The sequence below is a fragment of the Protopterus annectens genome, chromosome 4.part1, assembly GCF_019279795.1.
Source record: "Protopterus annectens isolate FY-2018-M chromosome 4.part1, PAN1.0, whole genome shotgun sequence".
Lineage (NCBI taxonomy): Eukaryota > Metazoa > Chordata > Ceratodontiformes > Protopteridae > Protopterus > Protopterus annectens.
Window position 1 is genome coordinate 73,636,078 of NC_056734.1, and position 21,458 is coordinate 73,657,535.

Genomic DNA, 21,458 nt, shown 5'->3' on the forward strand with positions numbered 1-21,458 from the left:
TTTTTGTATATAAATGATGGTCTATCACCAGCTATGGGTTCTATCTGAGGATCCTGTGTAAGTATTGGTCAGTATTTCTGAATGACATCAGTGACTACTATGACATCACTGGAATATTCAACTGGCACTCTCACATGCCTCTTCTTGAATTTTCCACCTTTCACATGCTCAGCATTGTTGATTACCTCCCTCTCAGAGAAATAAGGTTTCCCTGTATCACTCCTAAGCTCCCCGACTTTAGAAACTACATCAGAAACTTCTGCTTTATTATATCCCCTATTAACAAACCTGTCTTCTAATACCTCCATCTCAGTATTAAATCGCCCTTCCTCAGTAGTCAACCTTGAGGTTCTTAATGCCTGTCCCTTAACCACATTGCTGAAAACATCGTCGGGATGCATGCTAGTCCTATGCAATAGATGATTCCTATGACATTCTTTCCTATGTATCTTGGTAGAAAGTGTCCCTTTATCATCCCAATATACACATACATCAAGGAAGTTCATTTCTTCATATGAAAAACTGACCTCAAATTCAAGGAAGCTTGTGGTACTGTTGATATATTCACAAAAATTGTTCAATCCTGTTAAGTCACCATTCCATAAAATGAAGAGGTAATCTACGAAGCGTTTGTAAAAGATAATCTGACTCCACGTACTGTTCAACAATACAAACTGGTTCTCCCAACTAGCCATTACTAAGTTGGCGTAGCTATTGGCACAAGACATGCCCATAGCTACGCCCTCTTTTTGCAAGTATAGCTTATGTTGGAACTTCAATGCATTATTATCCAAAATAATCGACATCAGCTGGGTAAGTAGGTCAATTTGTCTCCCATCATAGGTCCGGTCAACAAGTAAATAATCTCTCAGCATTTCAACACCCTGTCCATTAGGGATACATGTGAACAAAGACTTTACGTCTAAAGCAACAAAAATCACTGTACCCTGCAATAATAGAACAGTCCATTTGAATCTAAATAGATCTTCCAAAAAGTGTTTGGAATCTCTGAGTTTGTTCAGATTTTTATTGACCACTGGTCTCAACTTCTTCTCCACATAAATAGAGCTGGGCTCAGTAATCCAATTTCTCCCAGTGACAATGGGTCTCAACGAGGGATGAGCTGCATTTTTGTGAACCTTAGGTAAACCATTTATCACTGGTACCATAGGTTTCTCTACTTTAAAATAATCATATAGATCTAAATCAATAATATGTTCTAACATCATATCATAAAAAAGATGTTCTACCTTGGTGATCAATTTCCTTACTTCAGTGAAACTAATCTCACTGTACACATTGTGATCTGATAACATTTGATAAATGGTCTTGTTATAGTAATCAATATACATGACTACTATTGGGCCCCCCTTATCAGTCGGTTTGATAACAATCTCAGCATCCTGTTGTAATTTAGTTAGAGCTTCCTCATCTGTCTTGCTTATGTTAAAAAATCCTCCCTTTCTCTGTCCATTAAGCCTGTCAAATAACTCTGCTTCACATAACAGTGAGAAGGCCTCAACCGTTGTATTAATTTTTAAACAGAATTATGACTGGATTTGAAATGATGGGACATGCTAGTATGAGTCCTGAAACACAGAGAATGAATGGGCGAAAGATCAGACTTATATATACTAAGTCTGCGATGCCCTTTCTCAGAATATTCCCTTTTCTCTGAAGTATGGTGATCTCAGAGTTGATGTATGTAATGTGGGGGCTTGTCCCTCTCCTGCGAAAAGAAGTTTTAAGGAGATGAGCGATTTTCAGAATTTGCTCTTCTCCTGTCTTCAGTCTTTTTTTCCACCTTTTTGGCATCCAGAATTTTCAGTAGGGAGCTGACACAGCTTTAGATGTATGGTGCAAGTAAGCAGAAACATGAGATCGTGTTCACAGCCTAAGAAATAAGCTACACTACTACATGTATGTACATATAATCAGCTGCATAAGATGGCACCTGCAGCATGATAAGTAAGGTAAAGTCCCACACCTGCACAGCTATGTGCTGTATCCCACAATACACATCAGAGCCAGAAAGATATAGCTGTCAACAACAGCACCCACATCAAACTTGCAGTTGCCCACATAACATTACTTGGTACATCCCAGTATCTGTCAGAGAAAACAAACTTTATTAGGAGCACTGCTCTGAAAAATGGGAAAAAAAGTTCAAAAATGTAGTATAAACTGTGGTAGAAACAGGCAGCATTTGATATACCATTTTTCACATTCATAATGTATCCATGCTTTCTACAGCTCTTCAGGGAGGTGTCACAGCAGGTCTTCATACCACTGGTTGTATTGCTGACCAGTTCAACAGATGCTAGTAGCTCTGGTCAGTTATTCTGTCAGGCTGTACCAGGCATGCATTTTGTGAAATGGACCCACCACCACTCCCTGAATTGGTTTTGCCATCTTTACAACATGATCTTGGTTTCCTTTGCACTCCATTCAGGCCTTATCCAAGGGCACTAGTATTAGCAGTCTCAGCTATGAATATACAGCCAGTCAAAATGGCAACCTGTAATTGATGCTTTAACTGTGACTTCAGAAACACACTGTGGTAGAGCTACATAGAGAAATGCATGTACATTTGCAGCCTACTTAGAAATGGGTCTACACTTCATGTCACCAATGCACTTCACTGAAACAACTGTACATTGACATTGACAAATCTAGGATCATTAAAGCTCAATATATTTATTATTTCAGCTACACAACTCCCATTTTAGATACCAACTTATACATCAAGGAAGGAGCAACAGTACTAGCATCTGAGCAGCTTAAAACACTATCTGGCATGTGTGTGTGTGTGTGTGTGTGTGTGTGTGTGTGTGTGTGTGTGTGTGTGTGTGTGTGTGTGTGTGTGTGTCTGTGTGTGTGTGTGTGTGTGTCCATATGTATGTGCATGTGTCTACATATATGTATGTGTGTGTGTGTGTGTGTGTGTGTGTGTGTGTGTGTGTGTGTGTATATGTGTATATAAATATATATATATATATATATATATATATATATATATATATTTATATATATATATATATTATATATTATATATTTATATGGGTCTACTAAATTTCGACATTTCACAAGTTTGAATTGTTTATGGTCTAGACCATAAAATCAAACTTTTGAAGATTTGAAAAGTAAATAAAAAAAATAAAAAGAACAAATTTTTTTTTTACATTTTTGCAGGGGGCATCCCCCACACCCATGCTAATTAAATATGCCAACTCCGAGATTGCACTACAGTGAGGACAACTGTAAATATATAATTCTGAGCTGTACAGTGATCTCCATTTAAACGGTTCGCGCTTTCATAAGTTCGATCCTATGGTCTCAGCCATAAGTAATTTGAACTTGGGAAAGTTCAAAATTTAGAAGTATATCCATATATATGTGTGTGTGTGTGTGTGTGTGTGTGTGTGTGTGTGTGTGTATATATATATATATGTATATATATATGTATGTATATATATATATATATATATATATATATGTATGTATATATATATATATATATATATATATATATATATAGATATAGATATATATATATATATATAGATATATATCTATAAATAAGTTACTAGCTAAGACTCCATAGAATGAGGACCAAAGACCCATGAATTGTATACAAGCTGTTGAGATTTCAGGATAATCAAACACTTATAACTTGTGTAAAAATTGTTACTTCTTTATTGAGATTAATAGATTTTAACTGGATAATGAGCATTTTACCCTTACCTGGGCTTTGTCAGATCTAATTCCAGTTTAGTGTAAATCATGCCATCCATAAGACTCTAGCAGCTTCAAGATGGTACAGAATTATGTATGCTGTTCCTTACAAAGATGTATAGTGTGCTCTTGTAAGCCCACCTCTGAAATTTTGAAACAGAATTATGACTGGATTTTGGTAGTCTCATCTCCATCTTGCATGATAGATTTTCTCCAACTGTATTTTGCAGGTTGCATCTTTGACCTAAATAGTGTAGCTGTAATCATAGTATCTGAAAATTTGTAGCCAGAAACAAGTAGCTTGCTTCCTGTATGCAAGAATCAGTTCATATAGTATGAGCTTCTCATAAGCACTTGTAGTTCACCAAAGTAAGTTTGGCAGTGACATAGTTTATCCTTACTGTCTTTGTATAATTGTAATATTTTAGCTTAATGAAAATGATTAACCACATGTATTTATATTTTAAAGTTTACTTAGAAATTAAAATAATGTAAGTATTTGTGTACATTTATTTTGGTTCTTTTTGCTGTGTCATCTAAAAATGTAGAAAAAGAAAATGTGGTTCGAGAAACCAGCAAACCAGTCCACAGAGAACTAGATAAAACTATTTATTAAACTGTTTTAAGCGCTTTTCGTAAGCCTGACGGCAAACTTCATCAGAAACAGTTACAAGTACAATAAAACTTTCTTTAAAAAGGAAACAGGTGGCTAACATCAACCAATTGCATCACTTTGTTTGACATAAATAGAAGCACCTTAGATTTAAAGTGACAACTACCTACATAAACCAAGAGCAAAACTTCATTAATGTTTTAACATACCTAAAAAGTATTCACAGTACTCAGTACTTAGAAACCATAAAAACAACTTATACATCTTAACAGTTGACAACAATACTACTTTTAACTACATGTTACTTCACCTATGTAGACTTTTTAGTTTAAGAATACTGCTGATAGAACATGTATCATTTAACCCGGGGTAGTTATAGGCATTCAGCCACACTTGCCAGGTTAATTCAAGTTCTTCTAGTTTTAGTGGTCTAGGGCCACCCCTACTGTCATACTTGGCTTGTTCAATAATAATAAACCTAAAGGCATGATCCTTATTATTGTAAATATGCTTAGCTAAGGCATTCTCTAATTTGCATTTGTTAGTAGCGTAATAGTGTTCGTAAATTCTGTCATGGAGCCTACGCTCCGTCTTTCCTATATAGAAAGCAGGACAGAATTTACACCTAGCTAGATAAACAACAAAACTTGAGTTACAGTTAAATCTGCCTCTAAGTTTATAAGTTGTGCCTTTGATCTTAAAAGCATTAGTGACTTCCACAAATTTACAATAATTGCAGTTTTCACACTTATTCATCCCATTACACCGTGCCGCTGGAATATATTGCTGTTCCAAGAGGGTTTTAAGGTTCTTCCCTCTTCTGAATGTCACTCTAGGGGACTCTCCTACTTTAGAGTAAATATTGGGGTTCATCTTAAATAAATCCCTGTTTTTTTTGTAATATACCGATACATGGGTAACTATGTGGGGTGTATGTAGTGATAAAGTTCAATGAGACATTCTTAACTTCTTTATTCAATGTTCTGCTACTGTGTTCATCTATTACATTATACATACTAGTAGGAGACAATGGGGTTTTTACACTTAAAAGTGGTGTAAACACCTTGTCACCTCTCTTGTCTTTAACCTCTTAAAAGTCTACATAGGTGAAGCAACATGTAGTTAAAAGTAGTATTGTACTTGCAACTGTTTCTGATGAAGTTTGCCGTCAGGCTTTCGAAAAGCGCTTAAAACAGTTTAATAAATAGTTTTATCTAGTTCTCTGTGGACTGGTTTGCTGGTTTCTCGAACCACATTTTTTTTATTTCCTCAGTTTGTTGCCTTGTTTCAGTTCTTATATGGCATCTGGTTCATGATCCAGCCCTAGTCCGTTCAACCCATGTGATACACCGGAGGTTCTTAGACCTAACAATCATTGCTGCTGGTGACTTATTGGACCCTCAACAAGATTCGGTTTCCAACAGCGTGTTGGATTCTCTTTTCAGTAAAATTGACTCAATATTTTCAAGACTGGAGCAGTTGGACTCGGACCAACAGGAAATTCGTCAATCTCTCCCAGTTGCTTTTGTAGCATCACGGCAACAGCCTGCTGCTTTGAATACCAGCCGTCTGGATGTTAGAACAGCTACACAAGTGGAAGTGCTTACTGACAATGTTCCGCTTACTTCAAAGATCTACGGCTTGTAATCTGAATCAAGCAAATAATTTCCAAGAAGGTGGTGAGACTGGTGAATTAAGTAATAGAATGGTTACCAACGCACATGCATCGGGTAACTCGCCTGTTCTACTTATGCCTTAGTCTAACTTGGGTTCTAGTGCTCAAGTCCATCCAGCGGACTCAAATGGGCAAAACTTCCCAGTTTTGCCGATGCAAGGTCAACTTGTGAATAATCTAACAACTATACATCTGGGTCAGCACCATGTACTGGTACGGAACGGACCGGAGGGTAATATTAGTTGCCCGTCTCTAGCATCTTGGTTAGCTAATGGCTTCTGTTTATCAGGTGAATTCAACACTGGCAGTACTGGCCAGTCGCTCGAGCAAGGTAATAACTCAGCTTCTGAAAATATTATTACAAAACTAAAATCATTTGATGCTTGTTTAATAAAATTAAGGAAGTTACAACTTGAGATCTCATACCGCCATGAATGTTTAGCACAAAGAGTTGTACTGAAAGGATTAAGGCGCTTCTCATACCCTACGGGGTTAGAGGCTAACTCTATTTTTCACAACGACTTAATTAAGTTATTCGACTGTCAAGGGTTCGAGTTTCTCAAAATGATGGTGAAACACTATAGTTTATGGGTCGAAGACCTACCACTTACTGTGACTGAACTTGACAAAAGCATTCAATCAGACTTAGAGTTTTCCAGATATAAGTATGAGTATGGTCGAGTCTTCACTAGCATCAAACAGTATATGTTAAAACTGAAGTCTAATAAATGTAAGAAACTGGAAAGGGATTGTAAAGCGTACCATCTTGGTACTGCATACCCAGACCCTTCACCGGCTCAAGTTTGGACAAAAGGTAATGTCCCTTTAGGCCAAATGCAAAAACCTGGCGCCAAAATTAATTCTACTTCTAACGACCAGGGAAATAACTTTAACAAAGTTTCTCATTCTAACGATGACAGGACTAGTTCCAGTTCTTATGTTAATCACAGTCCTATTAACAACATCAGTGACCCTGCTGATCCTAGGGAGGTTCCTTGGAGTGAGAGATTACGGAGTGGCTCCCATGGCCAAAATAATAACGTCCACTCTAACCAACAACAGAATTTTCGGCAAGGCCCCCATCCAGGAGCAAGGCCCAAACAGAAGAACTACCAACTGACCCAAAACAGGGGCAAGCAGAAATTCAACAAGAACAAGACTTAACTGTCTGTCATCAGCCTGATTTACTGAATGTTCCACCTATGTTTAATAATGACCTTATTGGTTGTACTTTGGTGAACGTTCTGAATGATAATTAAGATTTTAATATTGACTGCCCTGTGATCTCAGACAGTCGAAGGGGTCATCAACACCCAGAGATTATCATGAATAAATCAGGTGACTTCAAACTTTATAATTTTTCTTCTACAGAGTTTTGTTCAGATATTGTTGACTTTCTATCTAAAGGGCTTACTTTTGTTCCATCTCAACCATTGAATATAGCCAATACTATTGTTGACATAAAAAATTACACTAGGAAGCTGAATTTTAATTTAATCATGGGTGATACTTTGAGCACCGGTAACCCTGATAAATTTCATATTCCTAGTATGTATAATCCCCCATTACACCCAGTTTTGTAAATGTTTGAGCAACTGTGTAAACTGGACATTAAGCATGCTGCTAAAGTTGGGTTTAAGCATAAAGCTTATCACAATATTAATAGGGATGAACGTGCATATTTACAATTTATTAAGTCACAGGGATTGTGTTTCTGTAAACCGGATAAAGGTGGTGGTTTAGTTGTATTCAACAATTCAGATTACCAGCACCGTATGAATGTATTGTTGAATACTAGTGCATACATTTTAAGTTCACGATCTAAGGTCAATAAGGCTTATAGTTTAATTAAGAACTTTTGTTTAGAAGACTTGTTTATTGAAAGTAGAATTGATCAGAAGACTTACAACTATCTGTCAACACTGTACCCTAGATACCCATGTATATTTGGTATCCCCAAGATTCACAAGAGTATTGAAAACCCACCTCTGAGACCATTGGTCGACAGTAGAGGCTCACCAACTTACTCTTGTGCTAAAGTAGTGGATGCCATTTTACAAAAATATTTATGTCATGAGAATCAAATCTGTAAGGACTCTTGGTCTTTCTTGAAAAAGATCGAGACCTTAAAATTTAATGTGAACTTTAACTTCCTAACTATTGATGTGAGAGATCTATACACTTGTATCCCTCATGAGATAGCTACAGAATGGGTAGCCCTCATGTTAAAGAAGCACAATGCTACAGTTGCTGAAATTAGTTTGGTCGTCGAACTTATCGACTTAGTATTTTCAAACAATTTCTTTATGTTCCAGGACCAATTCTACTTGCAAAAAGTAGGGGTAGCAATGGGGTCACCTTGCGGAGCTAGTGTTGCCAACCTTATTTTGGCTTACTGGGAATCGGAATACGTGTTTAAGAACAACTCATTTTGTGATTCCTTTGTTTTTTATACAAGATATCTTGACGACATCTTCATCCTTATTAATGGAGATGAGCGGTATAGTGTGCATGTGCTGGAATATATTAACAGCACCACACACTTTTTACATTTTATTTCTACATTCAGTACTGACATTATAGCGTACTTGGACATCTGTCTAGTGAATAATCATGCTGTCAATAGTTTCGTAGCAAAGATATATAGGAAAAACACGTATTCCAACACATTTCTTCATTGTTCCAGTAGCCACCCCTTTTATCAAAAGAGGTCAGTCATCAAAGGCCAGTTAGTGAGGGCCTCTAGAATGACCAGCTAAAATGAAGACTTCTTTGAGGAATGCTCCGTTTTAAAAAGCATATTCTTGCATCGGGGGTACCCTGAACCACTGTTGGATGCCCTTATAAAAGAGGTTAAAGACAAGAGAGGTGACACGGTGTTTACACTACTTTTAAGTGTAAAAACCCCATTGTCTCCTACTAGTATGTATAATGTAATAGATGAACACCTTGACACCAGTAGCGGAACATTGAATAAAGAAGTTACGAATGTCACATTGAATTTTATCACTACATACACCCCACATAGTTACCCATGTATCGGTATATTACAAAAAAACTGGGATTTATTTAAGATGAACCCCAATATTTACTCTAAAGTAGGAGAGAAGAGGGAAGAACCTTAAAACCCTCTTGGAAAAGCAATATATTCCAGCAGCACGGTGTAATGGAATGAATAAGTGTGAAAACTGCAGTTATTGTAAATTTGTGGAAGTCACTAATGCTTTTAAGATCAATGGCACAACTTATAAACTTAGAGGCAGATTTAATTGTAGCTCAAGTTTTGTTTATCTAGCTAGGTGCAAATTCTGTCCTGCTTTCTATATAGGAAAGACGGAGTGTAGGCTCCTTGACAGAATTTACAAACACTATTATGCTACTAACAAATGCAAATTAGAGAAAGCCTTAGCTAAGCATATTTACAATAGTAAGGATCATGCCTTTAGGTTTATTATTAATGAACAAGCCAAGTATGACAGTAGGGATGGTCCTAGACCACTAAAACTAGAAGAACTTGAATTAACTTGGCAAGTGAGGCTGAATGCCTATAACTACCCCGGGTTAAATGATACATGTTCTATCAGCAGTATTCTTAAACTAAATAGTCTACATAGGTGAAGTAACATGTAGTTAAAAGTAGTATTGTTGTCAACTGTTAAGATGTATAAGTTGTTTTTATGGTTTCTAAGTACTGAGTACTGTGAATACTTTTTAGGTATGTTAAAACATTAATGAAGTCTTGCTCTTGGTTTATGTAGGTAGTTGTCACTTTAAATCTAGGGTGCTTCTATTTATGACAAACAAGGCATAGTAGGTAGATACAAACGCTGTAACAACAAAGAAAAGGAGCTCTCTGCAGCCACTCGCAAAGTCCAAATATACGCTGATAACTACGTTTTCGTCGCTCCACTCGAGCAACTACATCAGAAGATAAAACATTACAAGGTGTAGTGATATTTAAAATGTCCGCTTAAAAGTAACATGGTTATTCTAACCAATCAGCTTATTTCTTTAATAAAGAAAAAGTTTTTTTTAAATAATTAAATGGGATTAAAATGGATGAATTTAAAGCAACACAGGTTAAAATATCAAAACATTCAATCAATAACCAAGTGAGAACCAAAATTCAAATAGAATAACGTATGTGTGCAGTATGCTAGAAACAAGTACCGTCTGTAACATTTTACTGTTAACTCTTTGTTGACATTAGGTAGTAGTGTGCAAGATGAACCAACATATATGAAGTTATATGTATACGGAATAAGTATGTAACCATATAAAAAATTTTCCAACACACTAGAATAATTAGTCTGATGTTACCTTATACTTATGCCGTTTTTAAACTGATTTCATTACCTCAAATAGCTCTTTAGTTTTAATAAGCAAGCTATATTGCAGTTGTCATTGAGACCTGGATGGAAAAAAGCATTTAATGACAACTGCCACTCAAGTTCACGGCATTCTAGTATTAATGAAGTAGGTCCCCCTCTAATGTCATGTGCAAGTTGGTCAATTGCTAAAAATTGAAAAGAATGACCTACTCTGGTGTTGATGTGTTTCGCTAAGGCGTTATCACTTTTGTTTTTACAAATCGCATGGGTATGTTCATACATTCTGTCCCTAAATCTACGATCTGTTTTTCCCGCATAAAATGCAGGGCAGTTTTTTCAGACAGCTAATTAGATTATACTTTTTGAATTACAGTCAAGTTTATACATAATCTGGTGTTTACTACCTGCTATTTCAAATGTACTACCAGTTTTGACATATTTACACATCTTACAAAAGCCACATTGAAAAGAGCCTCTTATTCTATTATTAGTTCTTGGTTTCTTAGTTTCAAGAAGACTCTTTAAATTGGCTCTTCTCTTGTAGATGGTTATCGGATGAGGGCCAATTCTCTCCATTAACAGGTTGTCCTTATAGAATAAGTACCAGTTCTTGTGTAAGATAAGTCTAACTTGGTCACTGTCATTGCTAAAAGTGACGATAAAACTAGTTTTGTAAAAATGGTAAGTGACTCTCTGGTTTACTGTACTTGCATGACTACTACAGTAAGATGCCCTGTTCAGTATGTTTGTAGGCTGTGAGTCATTAAGAATGTCAACAATGTCAGTGTTTACCGCACTGTTAAGCCTCTTATCGTGTAGAATAGGGTTAAGGGAACCTATCTTACGTTTATTTTTTACTTCCACTACTAATTCGTGGACCAAATGGGTAGGGTACCCTCTATTCACAAACATATTTACCAGTTGTTCACATTCCACTAGAAAATCTGCTTCTAAAGAGCACATCCTCGCTGCTCTCACCAGCTGACCCTTAACAATAGAGCATTTCTGTTTAAAGGGATGTGCACTGGAAAAGTGCAAGAAGGAGTTACAGTAGGTAGGTTTCCTGTAAGCAGTCGAACACAAACTATTGTTGCCAGGCACTTTGGTTAATTTGACGTCTAAAGTAGTCAATACTGGTTGTGTCAAATTTATGTGTAAATTGAAAAGATGTGGTAGTGGAATTTAAATAATCAATGAGTTTATCAGCTGCTTGTTTGTCGCCTTTGAAGATGATAAATATATCATCCAAAAATCTCGCATAATATACGAGCAAGTTGTTTATATCTGGTTGGTCAAAAATGTACAGTTTTTCCCAATAGGCTACAAACATATTCACTAAACTCGCTCCACATGGTGAGCCCATCGCTACACCCTGTTTTTGTAGGTAGTGTTGACCATTGAATATAAAAAAAGTTATTTGTCAAAATAATATCTATAAGTTCAGAGACTAATTCAATGTCTTCAGTTGGAGCATTTTTTTTCTTTCATCATTAATGCTGTCCATTCATCTGCTTCCATGTGTGGAGTAGAAGTATAGAGATCAACCACATCAATGGTCAAAAAGTTAAAGTCTTGGTCAAAAGGTAACCTGTTGAGACTGTCTAAAAACGACCATGAGCCTTTGCAGACTTGTGGGATCTGCTTCAGATATTTTTGAAGAATAGAATCTACAACTTTAGCACTCGGGTAGATTAGGGACGCTCTACCATCGATGAGTGGTCTCATTGGTGGGTGTTACATATCTTTATGGATTTTTGGAATCCCAAACATTATTGGTAGTTTAGGAAAAGGTATATTGATATAATTAAAGGTGTCTATATCAATTCTGGCTTCAATAAACAGGTCCCTGAAGTAATTTTTGACTCTGGACAAAGCTTGGTTGTATTCATTTAGTGAGACTTTAATATAAGCTTGGCTGTCTAGTACTAGTTCCATTCTTTTGTTGTAATCAGTTAAATCAAAGATAACCAGTCCCCCTCCCTTATCTGGTTTGATACTTCGTACCATAGAAGATCTAAGCAAGTCTAAAGCTTGTGTTTGATCAGGTTTCACATTATTTGATCTAGAATTATTGGCTTGTTTGCGGTTAAGTGGAATGTGCCTGATGTCTAGTTCACAAATGTTTTTAAACAGTCGTAAAAAAGGGTGTAAGGGAGGGTTAAAGGTACTGCAGGGCTTGAAATTTGTATGTGAAGACTCATTGTTGCCCAAAAGGAAGGAAAGGTTAAGTTTCCTAACAAAACACTTCAAATCTATTAGTGTTTGAGCAATGTTGATGTTTTTGCTAGGGACGAAAGTGTTGCCCTTGGCTAACAAGTCCATCAAAACTGGTTCAATGGTGACAGATGAAAAATTGTAAATATTAAAGTCACCACTAGCATTTTTTAGTATAACCAGTTTAGATGGAAAGTCTGACTCAGAAGGGACAGTTATCTCTTCCTCCTGTTGCTCCAACCTTTGTTCCTCTGGTTCCAAGGACACCGTAGGTTTGAAGTGTTCCTGGAATTCCCTTCTTGGTGAAAAACCTGTTCGTTTTGAGTGTTATTCGAAGATTGAACAGGCAATTGCACATCAGTATTGACATTATTGATACTGTTATTGTAAGACCGCAGTCTTTTGCTTCGTCTCAAAGGTTCATTAAGCTGACCATTCTTAGTGTCCATATTTATATTGGACTCATTCAGTTGGCTAGAAGCCGTAGTTACAGTCAAGTTGTTAAAGGGAGACACTAGTTTTTTATTTGGCCAGACTTGTGCCAGCTGTGGTTTAGGGTATGCAGACCCATTTGAGTACGCCGTTCGGTCTCGGTTCAGTTTCTTAATTTTGTTTGTTTTTAGTTTATCCAGTAGTTGGTCTATACTAATAAAAACCCTCTTGTAGTCGTACTTATATCTATTAAAGTCACCATCCAGTTTAATGTCTTTATCCAAATCATTTACTTCAATAGACAAGCTTTCTATTTGAAGAACATAATGCTTAATCATGAGTTCCATTAATAGGAACCCCGAAGAGTCAAACAGGTTTAACAAATCTTTATGAAAAGATGAGTCCGGTGTTAAACCTGTTGGAAACTGGTGAAAGCATAAGCCTTTAGGGACCAGTTTTTCAGTTAGACACTGTTTAAAATAAACTACTTCTAGTTGGAGATTTTTTAGCTTTAGTAATTTAAAGTCTAGTAGCTTCAACTTTTCAGAAATGATTGGTATACTCACTGGTGCAGGTTGAGCATCACTAGCCGGTCGTTCCATACTAGGAGTGAATCCTGAAGCTAGTTTGCCTGTGTTGTTCACCCACTCCATGAATGAAGGAGTACCGATAAGCCCTGTGCCGCGAAGGTTGTTCTCAGCTTCAGTCAAGTTTATGTCCAAATGGGTAACCTGTCCCAGAGGTAAAGATACAGTGGTATTACTCGCACCCTCCTGTTCAGTACCTGTATTATTACTCCTTAGTGAAACACATCAACACCAGAGTAGGTCATTCTTCTCAATTTTTAGCAATTGACCAACTTGCACATGACATTAGAGGGGGACCTACTTCATTGATATTAGAATGCCATGAACTTGAGTGGCAGTTGTCACTAAATGCTTTTTTCCATCCAGGTCTCAATGACAACTGCAATATAGCTTGCTTATTAAAACTAAAGAGCTATTTGAGGCAATGAAATCAGTTTAAAAATGGCATAAGTATAAGGTAACATCAGACTAATTATTCTAGTGTGCTGGAAAATTTTTTATATGGTTACATACTTATTCCGTATACATATAACTTCATATATGTTGGTTCATCTTGCACACTACCACCTAATGTCAACAAAGAGTTAACAGTAAAATGTTATAGACGGTACTTGTTTCTAGCATACTGCACACATACATTATTCTATTTGAATTTTGGTTCTCACTTGGTTATTGATTGAATGTTTTGATATTTTAACCTGTGTTGCTTTAAATTCATCCATTTTAATCCCATTTAATTATTTAAAAAAAACTTTTTCTTTCATTAAAGAAATAAGCTGATTGGTTAGAATAACCACGTTACTTTTAAGCGAACTTTTTAAATATCACTACACCTTGTAATGTTTTATCTTCTGATGAAGTTGCTCGAGTGGAGCGACGAAAACGTATTTATCAGTGTGTATTTGGACTTTGCGAGTGGCTGCAGAGAGCTCCTTTTCTTTGTTGTTACAGTGCTTCTATTTATGTCAAACAAATTGGTTGATGTTAACCACCTGTTTCCTTTTTAAAGAAAGTTTTATTGTACTTGTAACTGTTTCTGATGGTTTGCCGTCAGGCTTACGAAAAGCGCTTAAAGCAGTTTAATAAATAGTTTTATCTAGTTCTCTGTGGACTGGTTTGCTGGTTTCTCGAACCACATTTTTTTTATTTCTTCAGTTTTTCGCCTTGTTTCAGTTCTTCATCTAAAAATGTGCTATGTAAAAGAGCTATATATGTACTCTGACTAGTCTGTAAGATTCTAATGATGGGTGTGATGTTCTGCACTCTTCTCAAGGAGCCAAAAAAAGAAAGCAAACTGCTTGCCACATTTGTAACAAGCGGTTTGCTACAAATTACATAGTGCATGAACTGCCACAAGCTCTTTCCTTCACTCCTGACCATAAAAACAGTAATTCCATACTGGCATTCAGAAATGTTGATACAAAAATTAATGCACTACCTTACTGATAGATCAGCTTCTGCCGATAACTGCCCAAAACACTTTGCACCTGGGATGGCTGCCTCTTTTGCTCTATCCTACCTATGTTTCTGCTGTGTGCCATACTTAAATGTGCATCTTAAACACAGAATAGCTCTCAAAGTACTTTTCTAAGACAGCTAATTTTGTATATTTTTTTTTTGTTTCCCTCTGTTGATGCAAATAAATGACCTTGGTTCCCAGAAGAAGAAAGACAGGCAATTTATTCTGACTGAAAGTGATAGATACCTTGAAAGTATAAACTGTTTCCAAGGGATTATAGCTTGGTTGAACTGGTAGATGGCTAAAACTGCAACTTTAAGGATAGGAATTTCTCATTCCTGTCTGCTGATGTTAGTTTTATCTAATTTGTACCTTTCTTTCTTTCTTTTATTTTTTATTGAACTAGTCTATTGTATTACAACCAGACTTACCATTGTTTAGCTATAAAAGTTTTACTTTTCCTAATTTAGATGAGCTTTTTTTTTAAGTTCTTCTCCTCTGAATAAAATACCCCACGTGCCATGATTCCCCATCTCAGTGTTGATTTGTTTCAAGATCCATGCTACAAAACTAGTAATTCCCAGAACCAATGGACAAGGCAAGTTATATAAGACTTTCTTTTGGAGCTCTGTATTATTTTTATGATTTTATTCATGGCATACAGCTTTTGTCATTTCTGTTTTGATCCTATATTAGTTTCATCAACTGCCAAGGAATTACTACCAGTTGAGCCAGATGGGTCTATATCAGAAGTTCAAATGCACAGGTGCCCGAACGCTGTAACATCGAACTGGGAAGTTCAAAATGTCAAAATTGTGAAGCCGTGGAACACCAAATTTTTTCCCAGGGAGAAATTTGGTGGGCTGTTTCCACAGCTTTGCTATTTCCTCCACTGTGGTATGATCTCAGAGTTGGTATATTTAAGTAGGGGGGGTGTGGGGGGAGGCAAAGCCTAGTGTACATGTGTTTTTTGGTTTTGTACCGGAACAGTGATTTTTTTTCCCTGGGAAAAATAAATCGCTGTTCTGAGTGTTCAAAGTTATTGCATTTTGAACTTCCGGGTTAGACAATTATGTATTCCAATTTATTGCAGTTCAACTATGTGATATAGACCTGAGCCAGATAGTCCAGTGTTTTCATTTTAAATCTGGTGTCATCACGTCCTGAAACTGTAGGCAAGTAAGTTACCTTCTGAGTCACTGGTACTTAGTTAAAGTTGGTATAGTTGTACAAGCATAAGAATAAAGATTCACTTTTTGACCATGACCAAATCAGCAAGTCCGTGTAATCCAGAAAAGTTTGTGCAAGTGGGAGAGTTGGAGTAGTGTCTGGCACAAAACATGTAATTTTGACAACTGTAATAATAAATATACATCATCTTAGGTTAAAAAAAATTATTCTAGGCCCTCTTCCAACTACTGAAGACTAGAAATGCCATCAGAGAAGAAGAGACTAGTTTGTGGTATTTCGCCTGATAAAATGCTTAACAACATTCAGACAGACCTTTGACAGTTCTTTCAATGTTCTACACCAGCTGTCTAACTTGGTCTGTCTTTGTTTGTAGAGGTATATTTATGTATTTGATTGGACATCCCAAAAGGTCATGTTCATCTAGGTAGGTGAAAGTCAATATCTGCGGCTTCCTCCTGGGACACTATGGTTACAGATGAAAAAATGTGAGGTGTCAGTATGGATAATGAAGACACAAATACTTTGCAAGTTTACTGTTTTTTTTGTTTTTTTCCCTTTACAGATGCAAGGAGCTAAACCTTAACAAAAACTATTTTTCATCTTTCAAACAACTGCCAAAGATTCCTCAAATCCAACATTTGTCGTTGGCCGAAAACAACATTCAGACACTCTGTGGACTGTCAAGCTTAAGAATGTCTCCTTTGGAATCATTAAATTTGAAAAGAAACCCTTGTGAGTTTCAAGAACAGTACAGGATGAAGTAAGTGATAGTTACTGTAAATAGCAAAAATTATTGTGTGTATCTATATATATATATATATATATATATATATATATATATATATATATATATATATATATATATTTATATGTGTGCTACTTTTAATAGCATGTTAGAAATCTGAGTATACATATCATAAACTTAATCTTTAAGTGCTCAAATACATGCCTAATACCCATCAATTTCAGAGGACTTTTAAGTCACACATTAAAAAACACTGTTAATCCTTAGTTCCCTGACATGTAAGAACAGCAAATAAAAATCTTTCCTCATTCTGAAATTTACACCATTCAAGCCCTCACGAGAACAAAAAATAAAACTTAAAATAACGTAAAAGAAATCCCAAACATACTATTTTGCAGGGAACCCTTCCACACCCCACCCCCCCCCCTTATGGAGGCTACAATGTACAGAAGCTTCTCCTTACGTATGCCAAATCCATGGTTGCACAGCTATAGAGAAAAGGGAGCAAATGGTACTGTGTAAAAACAGTCATCTGTCTCCATTGTATGCAAGCCTAAACAAAGCCCTAAAGCCACCCCATCAGCATATGATAATTCTGACTTGACAGGATGGCCAACTAACAAAATGCCAAACTTGGTGTAAAAATTTGATAAGTTAGGAAATTATGCAACTGCAGTTGATGAAGCTTAATGAAAAAAGAAGGGCACAAATGTGTTGAGTTTTACATTTCCTAGAATCCGCATTGATCTTTTAGATTATTGTAATACTTCATCCATCATAAAAGCAATTTGCTTATATAATATTGCACATTTAGCTTACTGAGACTAGATCAGAAGCAATAGTTGCACTGACAGAACTTAGGTGAGTAGATTGTGAGGCATGAAATGAAGCTGTAAGTCACCATGGGTGACTGTGGCCCTCGAGTTTCTATTTCCACTTATCTTTGATTACATCAGAGCAGCTGTCTTTGTTTCACATTTTTCACCTTGTGCTTAATTCTTTGTCAGGTACATTATATTTGCCTTTTTTAAAAATTTTTTTAATATGAAATTGTTGCTCCCTATTCTTGTTAACCATTTATCTATGGACCGTAGATGATGTATGATGAAACGGCATACTAACCAAAGATAACAAAATCTATTACTCAACCAATCAAAACATACACACTAATAATCCTAAATTGTTCTCTGCCTCATTCAATAAACTTTGAAATCCAGGACAAGTTACACAGCCAAAACCAAACACATAGAAACAAAATGATACCAGAGCCAACCAATTCAGTACCCGCTTTATAGAGACAGTACAGTCGTTAACTAACCAGCTCCCTATTAAATCAAATAACATCTTTTCAACATTTCTCCTTCCAAACATTTCCCACAGATACCATAAAAAAAAAATCTCAAAAAATTAAATCCTACTAGAAATGCTCCTGACAATCTACCTGGCGAATATTGTAAAATACAAGGTGAGGCTACTGCATATCCAATTTCATTTCTGATAAATTAATCCATATCTGAAAATAAAGTCCTCTTGCTATGGAAAAAACATTCATTATTCCTCTACACAAGAGTGGAATCAATACAGATCATTTAAACTGTACAACAATTGTTGTTTTATCTCCCCTGTCAAAAATACGAGGAAAACTATTGTCATATGCAACTTCTCAGCTGTCTAATAGACAACCAGCTTCTGTCTTCACCCAACACAGCTTCTGCCCTCATCACCATACTGCTACTGCTTTGTTGAATTTTGTTATTCTTGGAAACAGAAACATCAGAAGGCTAGTCTTCTGTCCACTATCTTCCCATTTTTTCAAAAGCTTTTGATACTGTCTCCCACCAGAAACTTACATACGCTGTCATGCCTAGGGCTCACCAACTCTTTACCGCAGTGGTTCCATAGTTACTTCACACACAGAGCATAAGCAGTAGAATGGAAAGTAGTATCTCCACCTTCTTGCCAGTAGTATTGGTGTCCCACAAGAATCTTTACTAGGCCCCATACCTTTCAACATATTCAAAAAATGACCTCTACATTGCTACAAAAAAATGTGACCCTAGTTCAATACACTGATGAATTGGCCCTAGTTTGCTCTGCCAGATCTCTGTCTAAGCTCTAAGACCTTATGCACAATCCTTTTTATCAACAGAAACATGAATAAATAATTTATGAATACTTCCAAACCTTAAAAAAAATAAATTACTGCTGTTTACCCCAAAACACATCTCTGTCAAAGCAACACTATTCACTATTGTCTCTGACATCTACACCATGACAGAACAAGTAAACCACACAAAATGAATAGGTGCCATAATAGATGACCAGTTGAAATTCAACCAGTACATATCACATGTGATTAAAAACAGATCATCAAAAACTAGATTCATTATACAGAGTAAAAACATACCTCTTGGATGTAGCCAGAACATGTATAGCCTCTGTTCTGTTACTGCCATCTCTCTTCTATGCTGCACCAGTCTTCACTAATTTTCATGTCTCACAACTGTCCAAACTTGAGCAATGTAATAATAAAATAGCCAAATTTGCATTAAACTGTAACAGTTGAACACACCACTCCCTAGCCCATAGAGAATTAAACTAGATAGAATAACATTACCTAGGTCTTTCTCAGCTAACCACAATCCAAACAGGAAATTCCCAGCCCTTAACCACTTAATTCAACACTACTCCCTCAATAGAGTTTTACACACTGGAGAAAAAGCATTAATCACTATAACCATAGGTTCATAGGTAAGTACTAGTCTAGCTGCCCTTGCGGGCCATTTTAAACCTAGACAATTTCCCTTTTTGTGCACAAAATAACCTATCCCATTTGGTTATAGATTGGCCATACCCCTCCCATGGTCAATAGTTATATATTACGCCTAATGCGAATAACTGGGAAAATACTGTGGATAATTTGAGGGGACTCAAGAATGTGATAAAGCATTTAGCAGTTGACTGTGCCCATTAGTAGTAAGAGGGCAATCCTGGGGTAAAGTTTCTGTTTCCCATACATAAATCGTATTTGCATTTGAATATGTACAGGGATAAATTGTGTTTTATCTGGATGAGGAGTCTGTTCCACAACAGCTGTATATACACCTATGTATACAAACTGCTCTGCTAATGTTGCAGAAGATGTTTAGATCCCTAGACTGAGTAATGCTGATGACATTTGACTTCCTGATGTCCAGTAAAGACATCAGCAATAGGTTAGAGGATGCCTTTTATGCCAGACACAGGACATCTCTTAGCAGTCTGTAGGATACTGAATATAGTGTTAAGGCTTTGAGTTGGTCTATGTAGGACATGTTGTTTAAGCCTTGTATCCATTTAGCAAGTTATCTCTGTGGGTGTTCCAGTTCTTGCATGTGTGTGAACAAATAAATGCCAAAGAGGACATTATATTCAGTCATTGGCCTAATAAGGGCTGAGTAAAGAGGGGCAATGACATCCCTAGATCTACATACAATCCATTTTTTATAAACTGTGCAGTATAGAAGGACTTTCTTACAACAATGGACACATGTCGTTCAAACGTTATGTAAGTTCCTAAATCCTGAACAAGCGGGTCATATCTTAGGGGCATATTGTCATTTTGGTAATTCCATGGGATAGATGGCTTACCAAAGGATACAATAATGAATTTTCTTGGAATCTGGTTTCAGTCCATGATTTTGGCACCAGTTATGTATTTGGGACAAACCTTCTTGCAGGATGGCTAGGCCATATGGAGACCGAGTGACTGCTCCTAGCTTGCAGTCATCTGCAGACTTAGTCAGCCAGAGCCCTTTGGTATTAGCTTTTACTTCAGAAAAGTAGATGCCAAACAGGAGAGGTCTCAGCACAGAAAACTGGGGAGCTTCACTGGTGACTGGTCTGTTTGTGAGGGTAACTTCACCTATTTTGATTATCTGAGTCCTATCTGTGAATCAGTTGAGAATCCAGCTAGTGACACAGGGGTTTATTCCCAGTTTATTTAGATTTTCTACTATGCCTGAGTGGGGATGTATGTCAAAGGTTTGGGCAAGTTGAGGTATATGGTGTGTACCATTTTGCATTCATCCATTGGTTTGGTGACCTTTCCAAAAAAAAAACAGCAGGTTGAGTAGTCATGACCTGCCCTTGATGAATCCAAACTGTGATGGGTCCAGTCTTTGGAGGTTACCTATGACCTGATTGATTAATTCCATGATAAGATGACAAGTCTTTCTATGGCTTTGTATAAGAGCCTGGTCAGACTTGTAGTTCTGTAATTGCCAGGACTATATTAGAAGACCGAAGACGCATTCTTTCGAATGCGTCATGGTCAAACTGAAAAGGCTGAAATCAGAAAATATTGAAGCGGCTGTTAAGCAAATTCTTTCCCTGGGAAAGAATTTGCTTGGCCGCTTTGGTACTTTGCCATTTTTGGCACTATATGGTCTCGGAGTTGTTATATTTAAGTAGGGGGGTGTGGGGGTCGAAGCCCCC

General features: G+C 36.6%; 1 protein-coding gene across 2 annotated transcripts in view; it reads left to right on the plus strand.

The window, feature by feature from the left end:
* Positions 1–21,458, plus strand: part of LOC122800750 (protein tilB homolog) — a 517,374-nt gene that overhangs the window by 433,155 nt on the left and 62,761 nt on the right. Inside the window, exon 6 of one of the 2 annotated variants that reach the window (XM_044069999.1) lies at positions 16,800–16,997. The exons of the other annotated variant lie outside the window; for it this stretch is intronic. Within the exon in view, the coding sequence (XP_043925934.1) occupies positions 16,800–16,997 (198 nt within the window). The remainder of the gene's footprint in view (positions 1–16,799; positions 16,998–21,458) is intronic. 2 annotated transcript variants of the gene reach the window in all.